We start from the raw sequence: 17,555 nt of genomic DNA on the forward strand, positions 1-17,555 counted from the left end.
TAAAGCCGTTTTAAAAGCAACCCCCAAGTACTTAAAGTAAGCAGGTAAAAGTCTAAATTAAGCAAAACTTAGTTTTAGTTCCCACTTATTCTACCCAACTGAAGATTTGAAGAAGTGAATTAAATTGACTGGATGAAAACTTTAAGATATAGCCAGTTATTTTTTGACATCCAGTTTATTTTCCACTCAAAAAGAATACACAAACTCTTTGGCTGCTTTATTAAGTACACCTAGGCAACAGTAGGTTGGACTGCTGTTTGCTTCCAGAGCTGCTTTAGTTCTTTTTGACAGAACCAATAAAGTGTCAGAAACATTCCTCAGACATTGCTGTAGACCTGTTGCTGTACATCTAGGCTGTTTGTCTCCCAAAGGTCCTCTGTAGGATTGAGATCTGTGGATTGCACAGCAGACTCATTCTTATTGTTCAAGAAACCGGTTTGAGATGATTTGAAACATCGTCTGAAGATGGGTACACTAGAGTCATAATGCATGGACACCACATATTGACCCTTTGTGACTGCGTCACCTAAACACGTTGAAACGCTATGACAGACGTCAGAATGAGGGACAGGAGTATTGAAGGGAGAGTGTGATCCATTTTATTTCTCTGTCAAACAGAAAATAGGATAAACAGTCATACCGGTGTCCTCTCAGTGGCTTTTGAACCCTTTCTTTCAGAGTGACAAGCAGAAGTATGCCAGGTTGGTTGTTTCTGCTGCTGCTTTCGTCATTTTGGGGTGACCAGGTTCACATCACAGTAGTGTCCAGCAAAACGCTTAGCAGACAGACCACACGTGGCAACCAATTGGGAGAGCCTGTGGCTATTGATAGATGTTGCCAGGGCAAAACAAACCCTAATATTACATTTTCGAATTTCTTTTTGGTCTGAAGCGTAAATGCGTTTAAATCGAGACGGCCGACACAACACAGCTGCAATTTCCTGTTGTCTTTGAGGCATTCTGTGCCCTTCATGTTCATAGCCATTTATTACATTATGTAGCTTAAAGGAGGCTTCTCCACAAATATGAAAGCAAACAGAAACAACTCCATTAAATTTAGGGTATTTTTCTGACTGTGTGTTGTCTGGACAAGCTTTACGGAGGCTTTGACAGTTTATTAGATCACAGAGGGAATCTAGAGCAAAGAATTATGCAAAGGGATGCAAACAGAATCAAAAGTGTCCCATTTGTATTTTTACATGGATTTCTGTCTGCTGGGAAGTTACTCTCATCACTTCAATATTTGACTTGGCATTAGCAAATCAGGCCTTCAGAGCCTGTACGGTGTCTGGCTGTTACTTGCTTGTCAAAAAGTAGCAATGACAACAATAACATCAGTGGCAATATCTTTTAACTGCAGACCAACAGAGTACCCTAATCCATAAACCAACAACACAAGCAGTGGACAACAGAATGTTTAAATACAAGTAGATCTAATGTGGGAGAAACCATTCCAGTCGATGAAAGGCGCTACATGTAACATTGATCTTAGACACATTCTTGCGTATCTTCTAAAATCAACATGTTTCGTTTTACTACTGTTGATGCAAGGAGCAGCCAAAGAAGGCCTTACCAGTTATAAATGGAGTTAGTCAGAGTTCTTCCACTTTCCTAGTGGAAAATCCAATGTCGGTATGTATTCCAGTTGATTGTTACAACTTCCTAGTTGGAATATCCCAGTTTTGAGTACAACTGAAACACAGCAAATAACTTGACATCAAGCAAAGTTAAGAAGTAGTTTAGTAGATGTAAGAAATACTACCAGGTGGGAGCGTTTGAAATTCGCAATGAACTCAATTATGCATCAGCGCAAAAATATGCCAGGACTTGCTGACTTTGCGTGAATTTCTGTGAATGTGGTAGCATGAAAACCAGGAGCGACTGATTAAAGAACAACCAGCATCACGAAGACTGAGAAACACAACAGACAGGTCAGGGAGAACGTCGTGGAGAAGTTCAAAGGAAAGTTAGGCCCTAAAAGCAAAGCATTGAACATTTCACAAAGGTCTGTTCAATGAAAGCATGCAACTGCAAGCAACTGTTTAAACCCAATCCATCCATGAAAGAGCGACAGAAAACAAGTTGGCCTGGATGAGAGGTAGCCAATATGGAACGTTTTTGCTTGCATGTGGCAGAAACTTTACATTGAATACACCATCTTCACAATGAAACATGGTGGTTGCAAGATCATCACTTCTTGAGCAGAGACAAGGAAGCTGGTCAGAGCTGATAGGAGCTAAATCCAACATAGTCCAGGTTGACATCCTGTTAGAGGCAGCACTGAGACTGGTGTTCACCTTACAAACTGTCGAGTAATTCAAGGGGTTTTGCATGGCACTAGGTGTGCTTCATTGGCAGCCCAACCATCCGCCAAATGAGAAGGTTCAGATCATTTTGAAATAAAGGCTGAGATGATGACATGGTTTTGTTGCACAAGTACAAGTTAAACCTGAATTCAGGATAGATAAAAGAGTCCAAATATCTCCTAAAAATGCTTTGGTGATTGATGTCCTTAATGACAGAGTGTTTTGATCCAGTCAGAAGCTGTATTTTACTTCATGAAAAAATTACAGATGTAAACAAAATCAGACGACTACCTATGACTGTTGTAGTTTATTCTTTTTTCTCTTCCCAGGACAGCTGAAGCCCTACACTCTTTCAGAGCTTTTAACATATAGACACTGGAAAATCTAAACTTTGTCTGAACTTGACCCTTATTGAAAACTTTAACTCTTCAGTCTTTGAAGTGAATCTCTTTAAATTGTTTTACATGGACGACCTGACTAGGACCAGTCAATAAGTACTTCTGTGACCTCTAAGCAAAAATGTACACTTTTCTCAAATATTTGTTTAAAATGAACCTAAAAAAAAAACACCCATAAAACTACTGAGTGATTGGCTGTTGAATTTTTGCACGTTTCCTTCGGTTGGACTTTTGAGGTAAGCTGCTGTGTAATTAGTCCTCGTACCATCAGCATTGAGTAGGTGGAGCTCTTTAATCGCGTGGGGTGAGGTAAGGATTCAGAAAGATTAAAGACATCAGTCAATCAGACAACAGCTCAGAAACCGGAGTTTCTCTCAGTGGTCTGTAATTACTCACGTATGAAGCAGATGAGATCTCCCCCCCACACATCTCCCCTCCCTCCAGCTGCTTTTTTTTTATTCTCACAGGTTTCATTTGACTGAGGTTAGATCTGAGAGTAACAACTAGGCATGTAATCCTACCTATTGTAGGCTGGAAGGCTGTGTGGTACCACTGGAAACTCTCTGATGGTTAAGAAGTTCTTTCTTTCTAAATTCACCATCTGCTGATTTCCCCCACTTTACTTAAAAATTGGGGGAGTTGTACATTTTCAGAAATACAAACTGATAGAAATGATTCAACGAGTTTTCTTTTGAAACTCTTTCAATAATTGTTTTCTGTGCTGTTTAGAACTTGCCTTTCTGCAAGGCTTTAAGTCTGTTCCCTGTGTCTTTACAGATGGATCTGCTGCACAATGACTCAGTGCTGTTTAACTTTAGGCTCACATGATGCTGCTGACCAAGCAAGCATCAATAATGCAGATGTTTCCTCTGATGGAGGCAGCTCCAGCTCTGCTAAAACTACCAAAATGTCGTTTTTACTAGACTCAATATGCATCTTAAAACATCACTGTTGATATATTACAATTTTAAAAAAGTTAGTCTTTAGTTTTTGTGGAGTTAATGAAAAGGAAGCAATAAAAGAATGCATTGTTTTTAGCAATTTTTAGCGGGTTTCTTTGTGGATTTGACCTGCAGAACAGGAAAAAAATAATTAAAAACTCAAAATAATTTATACTTTCGAAACATCCAATCAAAATAAAACATCTTGTCAAAACAACATAGTTTAACTAAACATGATCCTTCATTGAAATCGAAGATGAAAAATGAGAATGCTCCTTCTGATTTCTGTGTTTCTTAGGATACAAAAGCAAAAAACATCATTTTACTTTACTTACTTCTACATGTTTTTTTGCCTTCCACCTTTTAGGAATATGATTTATTCATATGTACTCCATGTGTGTCTCTTTCAGCATGGGTGGGCTCCCTCTCCATGGGAATGATCTTCTTCTGCTCCCCCATTGTCAGCATCTTCACAGACATGTTTGGCTGCAGGATTACTGCAGTAGGTGGCGCTGCTGTCGGCCTGGTCGGCCTCCTGGCCAGCTCCTTCGTCAAGTAAGGAGGTTATGAAGTTTATCATCATATTGAGATGGTGACGTGGGTTTTTATTTTGGGGCGTGAGGGGCAGATTACAAATAAAAACTTTGCAGAATTTTCGTTCTGCCTGCCAGCTCTACATTATTTTGTGTTTGTCTCATTAAAATACATGGAGGGCTGTGATTTTAGCATGTAGAATGTGCAACAGTTGTGTGTAAATAGTCCTTTTAGTCCTTTTTAGGTAACTGGATATGTTATTAAAGTCACATATCCAGGTACTAATGGGTTGTGCTTTATTTCTGTAAAATTAACATTGTTTGATGCTCTCTTAGCCTGCCTCTACCGGTTGTCTAGGATGAACAAAAATATGGAAATGTCCAAATATTTAAAAAAATATTCCAATCATTGTTTCCTCTTAACCTCACCTCAGTCTAACCAACTAAAATGATCTATTATTAGCTCCATTTTATACCAGTTCAATAAATTCCCTACTTTTAGATATCCTTCTTTGTCAAGTCTTTGCACTAACACTGTGCTGTAAATCATTTCCTAAGAACTCATGCTCATCTACACATGAGGCAACAAAGCTGCAGTGTTATCAGTTTTAGGTGCCCTGAATAAGTAATAAAACTGCTGAATTACTGCTTATCAGGTGACTTTTTAAAGAGGCTTTCACAAAACCCTGGGTAGGCTGGCAGCCAACTTCTGCACAGGACAGTGCATAGAGCAGGTAACTCTACTAGTGCCAAGTTATTTTCAAAGCCCAGAACTCAATTTTTTTTTTTTTTTACCCCAATCTGGATAAAAAAGAATCTATTTGAAGTTCAGTACTTGATATATCCTGACACCTCATTACAGTAAAATCTGAAAAATGAATTCTTTTTGAGTTATTTCTGTTCGACCTAATGTGTTTGGCGACATGAGCTTCTGGATTAATCTGAGCCATGTATTATGACTAAAATGCGAATAAATTGAAATAAAGCTCAGCTTGGTTCTGTTTGATATACAATTGGTTGTATTTGGTGCATATTCATTATGAGGAAGGAATGCATGTAAAGATTAGTAACCATTTAGAAAATGCCACACTTTGACATACACGAAAAAACTGATGAGCAGGATTTAGTAACAAGATCCTGTTAGTGTCAAAGTATTGCCTAGTTTCTACTAAGCCGAGCAGCATGGTTTGGTGCGGTGTGGTTTGGTATGCTGTTTTAAATTCGATGTATTCAGGACAGCGTTTCCACCGCCATTTGAACTCTCACTAGGAAGACCAGGTCAAACCCAAGGCATGTTTTTAGATACACCATGATAAGACGGGAGACAGCAGCTTCAGGGCTGACGCATACTGCTTTCCTTTGAGTTGTCTTTTGTCTGTCTTACCTCACAGGAGCCTTGGTGTGATGTATTTCACGTATGGCATCGTGTTCGCCTGCGGCTGCTCCTTTGCCTACCAGCCCAGCCTGGTCATCCTGGGTCACTACTTTAAGAAGCGCCTGGGCCTGGTGAATGGCATTGTGACAGCCGGCAGCGGGATCTTCACCGTCACCTTGCCCTTCGTTCTGTCAGAGCTGCTGGAAAAAGTGGGCCTGCAAAACACTCTGCGTGTTTTCTGCATTCTCATGTTTGGACTGATACTAGCCGGCTTCACCTACAAACCCCTGCTGCCAAGCAAACCTGCCGAGACCCAAACAGGATTCCGTCTGAGTCAGATTTTCAACATGAACATCTGGAAGTCTGTGGGATACCGTATTTGGGCTTTTGGAATACCTGCTGCTCTTTATGGGTACTACGTACCATACGTCCATCTGGTAAGTTCTGTTGCCGGGTAGTGTTGACATTGATATCAGCCCAAAATTTCATATGCAGCCATTGTATTAACTCAAAATAGTTAACACTTCAGTATTTCCATCACTTCACGTATGCATGCTGCCTTCTTTTTCCTAACATGCTTGCGGTTGCTACTAGCTGCGTACGCAGTGATTTGGGGAAATTATAGTCGGTGATTTTACAGAAGAGCTAAAGATTTAATACATTTGAATGACAAACTCAACTATTTATGGGCTGTGTGATGCTGTGAGAGCTCTGGTGGAGCCAGCTCCATATTGTCTGAAAAAAACAAAAACAAACCACCATCCTCCTACTACTTCCTGTCGTTGTCTTCTTTTGTGGTTTTTGCCAGTAGTAACATTTAGCTGTTGATGACGTTGCTCGTGTGATGTGAAAAAAGTGTTTCCTTTACAGTTTTGTGAAATATGTCTATTTCCATACAGCTGAAAATAACCTCATTGTAATGCCCTCTTTTTTTTTAGCTAAAATGTTGAGTTTTATCATAATTTGCATGTTCCCAGCAAGCAAATTTATTTTCGTAATTTCAATTTGTCCAGTTTTGTGGTTAATGGAAACACAAACCTTTACAAGAAGCCTTGTCATCTGAAGTCTGTTTAGAGCCTTGAATTGTTCTGAAAGAGTATTTGATTGTTTGATGAATGGGATCAAACGTATTGTTTACCTCAGTCCTATGATCTACTCAGTCGTAAGTGATTATTTTATCTCTGCTTGAAGAAGAAACAGGCTGACTTGAAGTAAACAGTCTCAGGAGGGCCGTGAAGGAGAAGGGCCTGGACGTTCTGGAGAGCCTCAGGGGCTGGGGGGTCTGTTTATTTGGACACCAAGACTTTGTTATTCGAAGGAGATCAGCTGTGTTTTCACAACACTTCTCTAGTGTCGGCTACTCAGACTGGGTCGCCACAGGGGCGATGCTGCGGCCTCAGCACCATTGCTGGCTTTGTAGTCGCAGCAGCCGTTCATCCCCTGTACTCTCAGAAAGACCCACAGTTTCTTCGTCAGCTTGAGAAGGAAAATCCTAAAATACATGACACATTGTTAGCTACAGGAAAGAGAGGACTGTCAGGTATTATCTGTGTGTAGTGTATGTACGGGTGGGTCTGGTTGCTTGAAGTGTCAGGGCAGATTGTCTGTAAAAAGGGGAAGAATGAGCTTTCCTTCTGTTGCACAACTGATTTTACTGAACTATTGGAATGACTCGCAGTGTCAGGTTCAGGCAGTAACCTGAACCTGCAATTATTAACCCTTATGAGGACGTCTGGGAGACGAAAAAAAAACGTTTGAGAGAGAAAGAAGGTTGAGGGTCACCTGGGAAACCTAACACAAATGATCACATCAGTAATGCATCTGAGCTGATGCATTATCTCTGTGTCTGAAGAAAACAAGTAGTGGGTTAGCTCCTGCTCCCATGACCTTCCTGTACAGACGTTCTGGCAGGAGCTGCAGTTAAACTGTGGGATCAGGAAGGATAAATTCCCATCGAGTGTTTGAGCAGACACCTGAGCTTGACAACAGAATGCTACCTGCAGTTTTTAATAGTATTTGGTGTCATAGTTGTTTCATTCTATGTTGACTTTCCTCAGATTTCTCTTCCGTCAGACTAGACCTGCTGAGTCCAATAGTGCTCATGCTAACTGCTAACCGGAGTCACTGGCACCTCACAGAGTTTGGTAGCATTACAATACGGCTCCGCATGAGGCCGACAAACACTTTTAACTGTACTGAGAAATTCAAGTCATATAAACAAAGAATGAGAGTTGACAAGTAAAACCTTTATGTAATTTCTTTGGTAAATTTTAGTAAAAATTTTCAGAGAAAAGAAAAGAGCAAATACTAGTGATGTGAAGCACCTCACTGGCGCTAGTAGAGAGAGGATGTTAAGTTCACACATGCAAGGGGCCAAAATATTAAACTTGCAGGCCAAGCAAATACATTTCTATTTGAAATTCCATTCAGTTTAATCATTCAGTAGCCTGGTAAAAACCAGCTCTCTGTTCTACGCTTTGCTTTGTACTGAAGGGCCGAACTAGGGCCGGCTGATATTGCTGAAAAATGTATCACGATATTAGTGCTTCATATCGGTGAATAAGAGTGATATTTGATTAGTTTATTTATTTTACCTATTTGAAACTAGAATCAGAAGAAAAAAAGGCTGAATATGAATCAAACATATGAATAACTGTCAAATAAATAAGCATACTGGGCAATGTGCTGAAGGAGACATTAAACAAACAAAATGTGCAAAGCAGCTTGTAAATGATGTGGAATGGACATGTTTGACGTAAACTGCAGGCAATAGGAGAGCAGCAGGAGAAAATAGCAGCGTGAAGAAGGTGATCAATGCTTACCTGAGCTTTTGTAACTATGAAAGATTTGCGTCATGTTCAAGTTTAAAAAACAAACAAACTCTTAGTTGACTGCAGGTTTAGAAATTACTAAACCTGAGTTAGTGCAGTCTGAGAGCCAACGGCTGTATTGGAAACATCAGGGGTTAATTATTAACAGCTTTATATGAGAGGAGAGGAATTTCCCATTCTATTCAGTGAATGAAGAAAAGCACATCAGGGAAAGAGAAGTTTCAGAATGAAATGGCAAAGACTGAAACCAAGAAACCATCCATCCGGTTGGAATGTCGGACGCATCTGCTGTCTTTGTCTGATTCTTCCCTCTGGGCTTCAGTCTCAGAATAGTTTATGTATCATGAGTTACTCTGCTGATGTATGCATACACACACACACACACACACACACACACACACACACACACACTCCCCCACTGAGCATCCTGTTAGATCTGCAGCGTGTAGCTGTCTCTGAGCAGAAAAGCTGCGAACACAGAGCATCTTGTTGTGCGTCGATGGAGACAGTAAGTCAGCCAGAGGTCGTTGCAGATGGATGTGAGACCTGCAGAGGGCTGCAGACAGACGGGCTCTTTGAGCTGGACTGCTGGTGCATGACTGGAGGTAGAAGTAGATGGCAGCTCACTATCTGACTCTTAAACAGTAGAGAGAACATGACTGCACTACTTTTATGGTCCTGCAGTGTGCAGTAGTGGACCTCAAGAGTTTAGATGACAGCATGAGAAATCACTTAAAAACCGGTTTCTTTTTAATGTGACATTGATGTGTGATTGTTTGATGTAGGTGATGAAACAAATCTGGCTGAATAAAGGTAAAAGATGCAATGAACAGGTTCCATATGTGTGCACACCCTCCAGTGCATACTTTGTTAAAGAGTATTTTAATTCTGTCTCAGCAGTTTTTCTCTGGTAGGAGTCTGCCAGCACTCCAAGTCTTGACTTGCTCCTTCTTATTTGCAACATGTCCTCAAATCTCTCAGATTTCAAAGGCACCTTCTATCTGCAGAACCCACAGATTTTTGTAGAATTATTCTTATTCTTTTTTTCTAGCTTTAAAATTTCCAATCTTAATTTTTGTCCCATTCCTAGGCCTGTCACAATAACAAACTTCACTGGATGATGGATTGTCCCAGAAATTTTTCGCAATAAATGACAATGTTGTTTGGCGATGATTTTCAAGTATTGTAATGTAATGACATAATAGTGCAAGAACACATTCTCATAGGTTAACATTTAACGCCAGAACTAGAAGATATTTTAAATATCCAAAATAAATAAACAAAACAACAGAAATAACACATAAAATGTATAATGAAGTCTCTTTAAATAAAATTGTCCTTCAAAAAATGAGCAAGTTGAGAGCAAAGCACCAGACTGAAGACTTTTATCATCCAGTCTTTAGTAGAAATAGATATAGAGAAAAGAAAAATTATAAATAAGCCAAATGACTGGATACAACCAATCAGAAATCCTACAACACCTGTCATCCTAAGCAAATGGAAAATTGGGATTTCCAGCTTCTTCCATCCACCACTGATTTGGTTAACTTTTTTTTTAAGACAACAACGTCTTCTATGCTTTAGAAATGTAGAAAAAGCTGAAATGCAGGACAAAGCACAGAGCTCTGTGCTGTCTGCAGGTTCTCAAACTGATTGTCATTTTGAATTTTTTCCTCTTTATGAGAAGGATTTCTCTGGAAAGTGGCTGGAAATATTATTTACTGTGAATTTGAGCTATGACATTAGAGGGAATATCTATATATATATATATATATATATATATATATATATATATATATATATATATATATATATATATATATATATATATATATATATATACATATATATATATACATATATATATATATATAAATCTGAATAACAGAATAATAAATCTCATGGCTGGCCAAATAGCACATCACCAGATATTATAAAAACAAAACTGGTTTAGTGGAGAGGTGACGTATTTTATTTGCTGCATGAGCTTTAAAACTCACTGCTGGACTAAATTACTCCCTAAGTTGCAAGATTCTATTTCCGCATCGTTTTAACACATAGTGTGCAAACAGTTTTGTCACGTGTGCCAAAATTATCACGTCAAAAGTATTCGAAGGCCCAAAAGAATTCTGAGAATACAAAGAAATGACAGTATTTTTTTCTTTATTGCTGCTCAATAATAAAATAAGCATACAATAATTCCAATTAAAGAATAAGTCAGGGTTTTTTTTTTTCGTAAAGGAAGTTTAAATTATTATATATCCAAAACTTAAAAAAGCTCACGTTACTCAAAGAAAGACATCCAGTTTCCAAATTCTTCTGGGCTCAGATGAAAAAGAAAAAAAAATAAAAATAGCAGAAAACATTCGGACTGTAAACAATAAAAAACATGATTCTGGTCATTCTCTCTTCAAAATGATTCCATTATTAAGTAAGGTTTACTAAATTCAATAGAAGCAGATTTGGGGTCTCTATAGTCTGTCTCTATAGTTTTACTTTGATAGGAAAGAGAAACTAGAAAACACGGTTGACAAGACAAATACTTTGTGTTGTGCTTAATATTTTCCATCGTACAAAATTTTATTTTATCTGTATTATTTTTGCTCTAATTAAAAAAAAAAGGAAAAAAGATCTCAATCTGTTTTGGCGGGCCACAGGATTAGTCAATGGGTCACAAATGGGCCGCACTTTGAAGACCCCTGTTTTGACTCTGATTGAGTTTTCTGAATGTAAATAAGTCGTTCTCATCTGTTCCACTTGTCATGCGCAGATGAACCACGTGCAGGAGCGCTTTGGGACAGACGCAAACAAAGAGATCCTGCTGCTGTGCATCGGCATCACGTCCTGCCTGGGCCGGTTCATCTTCGGCAGCGTGGCGGACTTTGTGAAGGGATCCAACAAAGTGTTCCTGCAGGTGAGACCTCGGACAGAAGGCGTCATGATCACAATCATGCAGTGAGATCTTAAAGAGGAAGAAAAGAAGTGCAAAAAGACATTAAAAAAAACCATGTAGATTTAGGACAATAAGCTATCATGGATTGTAGACAGCAAGTTTCAGGTGATACAAAATTAGTTTGCCCTGAACTTGTAAGTGTAAAACCATCTCCTGCTGCAGGTCCTTTCATTCTTGATCATCGGCGTCATGTCCATGATGATCCCGCTTTGCCACATCTTTGGAGGGCTGATCGCCGTGTGCCTGCTGATGGGGCTTTTTGATGGCTGCTTCATCTGCATTATGGCGCCCATCGCCTTCGAGCTGGTCGGAGCCAAAGATGTCTCCCAGGCTATCGGCTTCCTGCTCGGCCTGATGTCCGTTCCCATGGTTGCAGGTCCCCCGATTGCAGGTAAGACAGAAAGGCAGGATGAATTGAGGACCTGCTTTCTTAAGAGACGAGCTTAAACCAGAAATAAAGTGATTTGTGATCTTTGAAGTAGTCGCTCTGCTGATGCGGATGCACTTTTAACATCTTTGGTGTAATGTTGTACTCCTCTGGAAATAGATTGCTCCTCCCTGTCAGCCAGAGAGAATTAGTGCAGCAATCTAATGCAGCTCAGTTACCAGGCTGCTTATAGAGCACTGAGATACTTGTCACTTATTTTTAGGCCTGTTGCCCCGTCTAGTGTCTATTCCACCTCGGTTGTTCTAAACCTGAAGGCTGCTACACAGATAGTTACAGTAAAAAAGTAGTCCTATTCAATTTTCTCAGATCATTAAACAAATTTTAATAGCAGATAATAAAAATAACCAGAATAATTTAAAAAATGCAGTTATTCAAATCAACCTGGCCTTATGTAGAAGACTGATCAGTCCCTCCAGAGTGTTGCTATGTTTTTTGTGATTTTTGCAGCCTAAAATCATTGATTTTCTGCCACGTTCTTCCAAAAGCTTTGGTCATAGTTATACATTTTTTGAGCTTCTATTTGTTATAACATGGTCTAACAAAAAAAGGTTGAATTTGTTGCTCATGACCTTCTCCAAAAAAGACAGGATTTTAACCTTGTTTATAAAGTGCAAATAACATTTTTAGGTACCTTCTTGAAATAACTCCTTTAATACAAATCAAGTCATGTCCTGAGGAGTTGTGAAAAAGAACAATTCCACACCAGTCATTCAAATTAACATGAATTGTACGCAAAGTATAAGTAAATCCTACAGAATATATCAAAATGGTTTTTGCAAAAAAAGAAAAATGTTACCGTTTAGCATCACAGATGCTTTTATTTTATATTTTGAGCTTGGGTTCTACACCTGAATCTTCTCTGCGGGACAATAATGACAATTTCTATCTTCTATCTCCATCTTGAATTAGTTATTGTAACTTATATTTTATAATATTGATTGAAAAGCAGATTACATTTATAAAAACAATTACAATTTCTGATTTAAAAATGTAATGGACTCCATTTTCTTCCCCCTATTTTTTACCTCATTTTTCTGAGGCTTCCCTATAGCGCCCCTTGGTGGCCAAAACTTTGAAAAACGCTGTTATAAACCACCTCTCCCTCCTGCAACACAAAAGGTTCTTTTTGTATTTTCAATCTGTCTCCCAGATGTGATGGTTCATGCAAAGAGAACAGCGCTGGATGTTCTCATAATTACTCTGGCGGTTGAGTTCAGAACCCTGAATGGTTCTGGAAGTAAATATATATATATATATATATATATATATTACTGTACAGGAAAACTGTTAATCTACTGTAATCGGTGGCCATGGTAACTAGCCTGAGCATTCACAGCAGACTCCTCTGTGGGGAACTAACTGTAGCATAGAAGAAAGCAAGAAGGGATGTACATGAGGGTGATTGTTAAATTTTCTTTCCTTTAATTTCATTGTCCATTTGAGGCTAAATTTGCTGCCATCTTTCCACCCGTGCAACCTCCTGTTTTGCTTTGCAGGGTTCCTGAGGGACAAACTGGGCAGCTATGACTTGGCTTTCTACCTGGCAGGCATCCCCCCAATCATTGGGGGGGCTGTGTTGTGTCTTATACCATGGGTGGAGGCCAGGAACAGGAGGAAGCAAAAGAAGGAGGGCCTGAGCAAGGAGCAAGATGTCAGCCAGAAGATGATAGAGATGGAGAAAGCTCCGGAAGATGCAAAGAAGAAAATAGGAGATTCTGTCCTCTAAGGACTGCCTGCCTCCCCCAAAATAAACTGAAAGAGACAATCATTGGGTCAGCTTGGGGTCAGTGCTGATCGGCAGTGTTAAAATGCTGTTCCTTTGTTTTGTTTTTTTAGCCTTCAGTATGATGAAATTCCAAAGCAGTGCAACATATCAAAGGTAAAGTGTTTGAACTAATTCCAAGATAGACGTGATCCTGATCTCTTCCCAGACAGCAGAACTCATTATAATGCTGCTCCTTCTGTCCTCAGTGTCTTAAAAAAACACAGAGGTTTTACCGTAGCCGTAGCCATAGCTGTAGCTGTAGCTGTAGCCATATAGCTCAGAACAAGCATTTACAAGATTAAACAAATTTACGTTTAGCTTGTTTTTAGCTTTGTTTTATGGATGAATCAGCTTCAAAGATTCCTTCTTAACCACAACCCTAGTTTCAATAAAGCTGGGTAAAACATAATAAAACAGAATATAACGATTTACAAAATCTTTTCAACCTATGTTCAATTGAATTCACTGCAAAGACAATATATTTATTGATCAGATAAACTTTGTTGTTTTTTTTTTGCAAATATTCACTTATTTGGAATTTGATTTGTTCAACACATTCCAAAAAATTTGGGACAGTTCGAACACAGCAGTAACACCTGCAGAATGTGGCTTCGTGTTGTCTAGCTGGGACAAGCAGGGACGTCCCTGAAAAAGACGCAGCTTGGATGGTACTACATGTTGCTCCAAAATCCGTATGTAGTTCTCAGCATCGATGTTGCCTTCACAGATGTACAAGTTATTCATGGGTTATTTTCAGTTCCCATACAGACATCTGAGGTTTAGTATCAGATCAGATACAGAAAACCAGAACAGAACTGGCTTAAACACAGACATAAACATCCTGAACTCCAAATTGGTTTGATAACTCTTCACCAGCACAGCACACTTACATACACTGTTTACTTCACAAACTTGGTCAACGTGTAAAAAACAACTTTCATTTGTTCAATCAGTGCAATTAGGAGTGGAACAACCAATGGAAAAATAAATAATAAATAAACTGAAACTGACAAAAAAATAGGTTGACTACTTTGGTCAAACATTTAAAAATAAACTGCAGCGATCTTCTTTCAAATGGTTCAGAAAGTGCAATTAGGAATTCTATACATAATGTAAGGTAAATAATAAAGCATGACGTCGCTTTAGCGTGGCATGGTAGAGTTTTGCCTTGTAATGTAGAACAAGGTAAAACTTGTTTATCATGGTGTTCATGGACCATGGTTTTCTGAACAGTTCCTCAGCCCATGTGGTAACATCAATTACCAAATTATGTCAGTTTTTAGTGCAGTGGCGAAGGAGGGGTCAAAGGTCACGGAGATCCAATGATGGTTTTCGGCCTTGCCGCTTTCTTGCAGAGATTTCTCCAGATTCTCTGAATCTTTTGATGATACTATGGACAGTAGGTGTTCAAATCCCTAAATTTCTTGGAATTGTAGGTTGAGGAACGTTGTTCCGGAACTGTTGGATTATTTGCTCATGTAGTTGTTCAAAAAGTGCTTATGAATGACGGGGTCTTTTCATGGATGCTCCCTTTATTCTCAGTCACGACTCTCACCTGTTTCAAACTAACTTGTTCAGCTGTAAAATGTTCCAAATGAAGATTTTTGCGAGACTGCATAACTTTCCTGATCTTTTGCTTCCCCCTTGTCCAAACTTTTTTGGAACATTTTTGCAGGAATCAAATTCCAAATAAGTAAATATTTGCAAAAACACTATAGTTAATCTGTTGAACATTAAATATCTTTGTTGTGAATTCAAGTGAATATTGGTTGAAAAACATTTGCATATCGTTGTTTTGTTACATTTTACACAGCATCCCAACTTCACTGGAATTGGGATTGTAATCCATCCAGGATTCTGAGTCTTAAAGTTTTGAAGGAGCTGCAAAAACAGGGTCATTAATATCTCAAAGGGACATTTGTTAAGAAGTCTTGAAGATTAGTGTTAATTTGTGATTGAAACTGTGAGGACACTCGAACATTTCTAGGTAAGCTGCTCTTGAAATTCCTGTTTCCATTCCAGACTGACACAGAGGCGATGGTGGTGGTTTTAACAGCACAAACCAAAACAGGAGAGTACTGCCCACCGTCTCTTTTAGTCTGCATTTCAGAGTTTTAAAATGAAGTTATGAGGTTTTTTTTAAAGTATATTTTTAACAGATGTCAACAAAGCAGGAAACAGGAGGCGGCTGTTTGCCAAATGCTACAGAACCAGAATTTAACTAACTCAGGAATTTTCACAGTGTTAAATGTGAGCAATTAAGACATTTTGTGCTCCCTAAATGTTGAACTATTCCTTTAACAATGCTAAATCTTGCTTGAATAGTGATTCAGACTGAAGGTGTGGCCTTCATCTTTCTCTACATGCCTTAACACAACCTAATGTATCGATTATTGTTTTTTGTTTGTTTGTTTGTTTTTTGTGCTGTGATTTGGGCAAAGCTTCAAAACCCAAAAGCACCTCGTTAAAGTCGTCATACTATTTCAACTTCTCCACATCACACAGCAAACATGGCCTTCAACATATTTACTTGAGATTTTATGCGTCAGACTCACACAAAAGCCTCCCCACAGCATTATGCAGCCACCACCGTGTTCCACGGTGGAGCATTCGGGGTGAGGCGCACTGCACTTTCCAGCACGTTTGCTTTATCTCATTTGGCAAATTTCAAATGAGATTTCAGATCCTCGAATCATTTTCTCTCCATCTTGCTATTACGCACTGCTTTGTGCTAGTCTGTCGCCGCAAAATCCCAATCATTTACACGTAGTAAAAAAACAAAACAAAACACAAAGTCCAGGTCATAAACCTACTGCCAAAATATCCCACAGATTACCTGCATGGATGGAGGATCAAATCATTTTACACCCCATAAAGTTGGACTGGATGATGAGTTGGTAAAAATGCTATTACTTATTCACCTCTAGTATCTTATCATTTTAGACGCCCTCACTGATGAATGGACCTGGGACTTAAACATTAACTATATGACCATCAGGAGATCTAGGCCCAGTTAATCAGTAACTTTGCATAGGAGAAAAATATGTCTTGTATTTATTTGTGTCTTGTTTTTGTTGGAATTTAATGCCATAATCAGTCAGTCACCTGCAGCCTTTACCTTGTTCGCTGAAGACCAAAGTATGATGAAGTGAGTTTATCTGAGAGTGTGTTTGTTCTGTTTGACTGCGGTCATGCCACTCGCTCTGTGAGGCCTATCTGCTGGTAGTGCCATGCCCCATGTCGAGTTTCCTGGAGCAACATGGCTGCCCTGCAGCGGAGCAGGAAGTGAGTGAAGACAGAGCTGAGTCCGAACTCCCCGCAGCTCTCAGCTGTGAAGCATTTCCTGCACAAAGACAGAGAAATCTTTATTTACTACAATAAGTGAGAGAAGTTTATGGGTGTTTACTAACTAGAGAGGTATTTTGAATAAAACTGACTTTTTACTATACACTTGGCTTATTGCACCGTTATCTGAATGGAGCTTTTGCCTGCCTTAAATGCTGCAGCTTTTTGTCACCAAAGTTTAGAACTTTTATTATGCTGTTTATATCTTATTTTCACATTTTGTCTAGCTGATTTTACATAAAAGCTTCAAAATACAATATGTGCCATTCAAAAAGACATATTGCTACAAGGAGGCAAATTCTTAGAAGTGCTTTCTGTCTGTCAGAAATCTACCTGCCATGCTGGGCTCTTATCAGCCACAATGCTTTAGGCATTTTATTGTTTACTAATCCTGAATTAAGATCCCGCCCACTGGCTTTATGCAGAATATCTGCACATATTCTTCACTGTCTTTGTCTGAGTTTTGTATATTTTTGCTTAAATTCTTTTTTTTTTTAATGTTCTGAACTAAAAATTCAAAATTTATCCCAACGTGAGTCACCTACACCAACAGTGCTGTGCTTGGGTTTTACTGTTAAACTACAGTCACATATGAGTTTTACAGAGTAAAAAAAGATTTTCATTATTTTCTTGACTTCTTGCTTTTTATTTCTGCCTGTTT

At 38.9% G+C, this 17,555-nt stretch overlaps 1 protein-coding gene across 1 annotated transcript in view; it reads left to right on the plus strand.

The window, feature by feature from the left end:
- Window positions 1-16,060, plus strand: part of slc16a10 (solute carrier family 16 member 10) — a 32,449-nt gene extending 16,389 nt beyond the window's left edge. The window contains exons 2-6 of the mRNA XM_044105644.1: window positions 4,055-4,199; window positions 5,569-5,989; window positions 11,154-11,297; window positions 11,499-11,727; window positions 13,281-16,060. Of these exons, the coding sequence (XP_043961579.1) occupies window positions 4,055-4,199; window positions 5,569-5,989; window positions 11,154-11,297; window positions 11,499-11,727; window positions 13,281-13,510 (1,169 nt within the window). The 3' untranslated portion in view covers window positions 13,511-16,060. The remainder of the gene's footprint in view (window positions 1-4,054; window positions 4,200-5,568; window positions 5,990-11,153; window positions 11,298-11,498; window positions 11,728-13,280) is intronic.
- The last annotated feature ends 1,495 nt before the right edge of the window (window positions 16,061-17,555 follow it).

Source organism: Gambusia affinis, linkage group LG22 (genome assembly GCF_019740435.1).
Source record: "Gambusia affinis linkage group LG22, SWU_Gaff_1.0, whole genome shotgun sequence".
Taxonomy (NCBI): Eukaryota; Metazoa; Chordata; class Actinopteri; order Cyprinodontiformes; family Poeciliidae; genus Gambusia; species Gambusia affinis.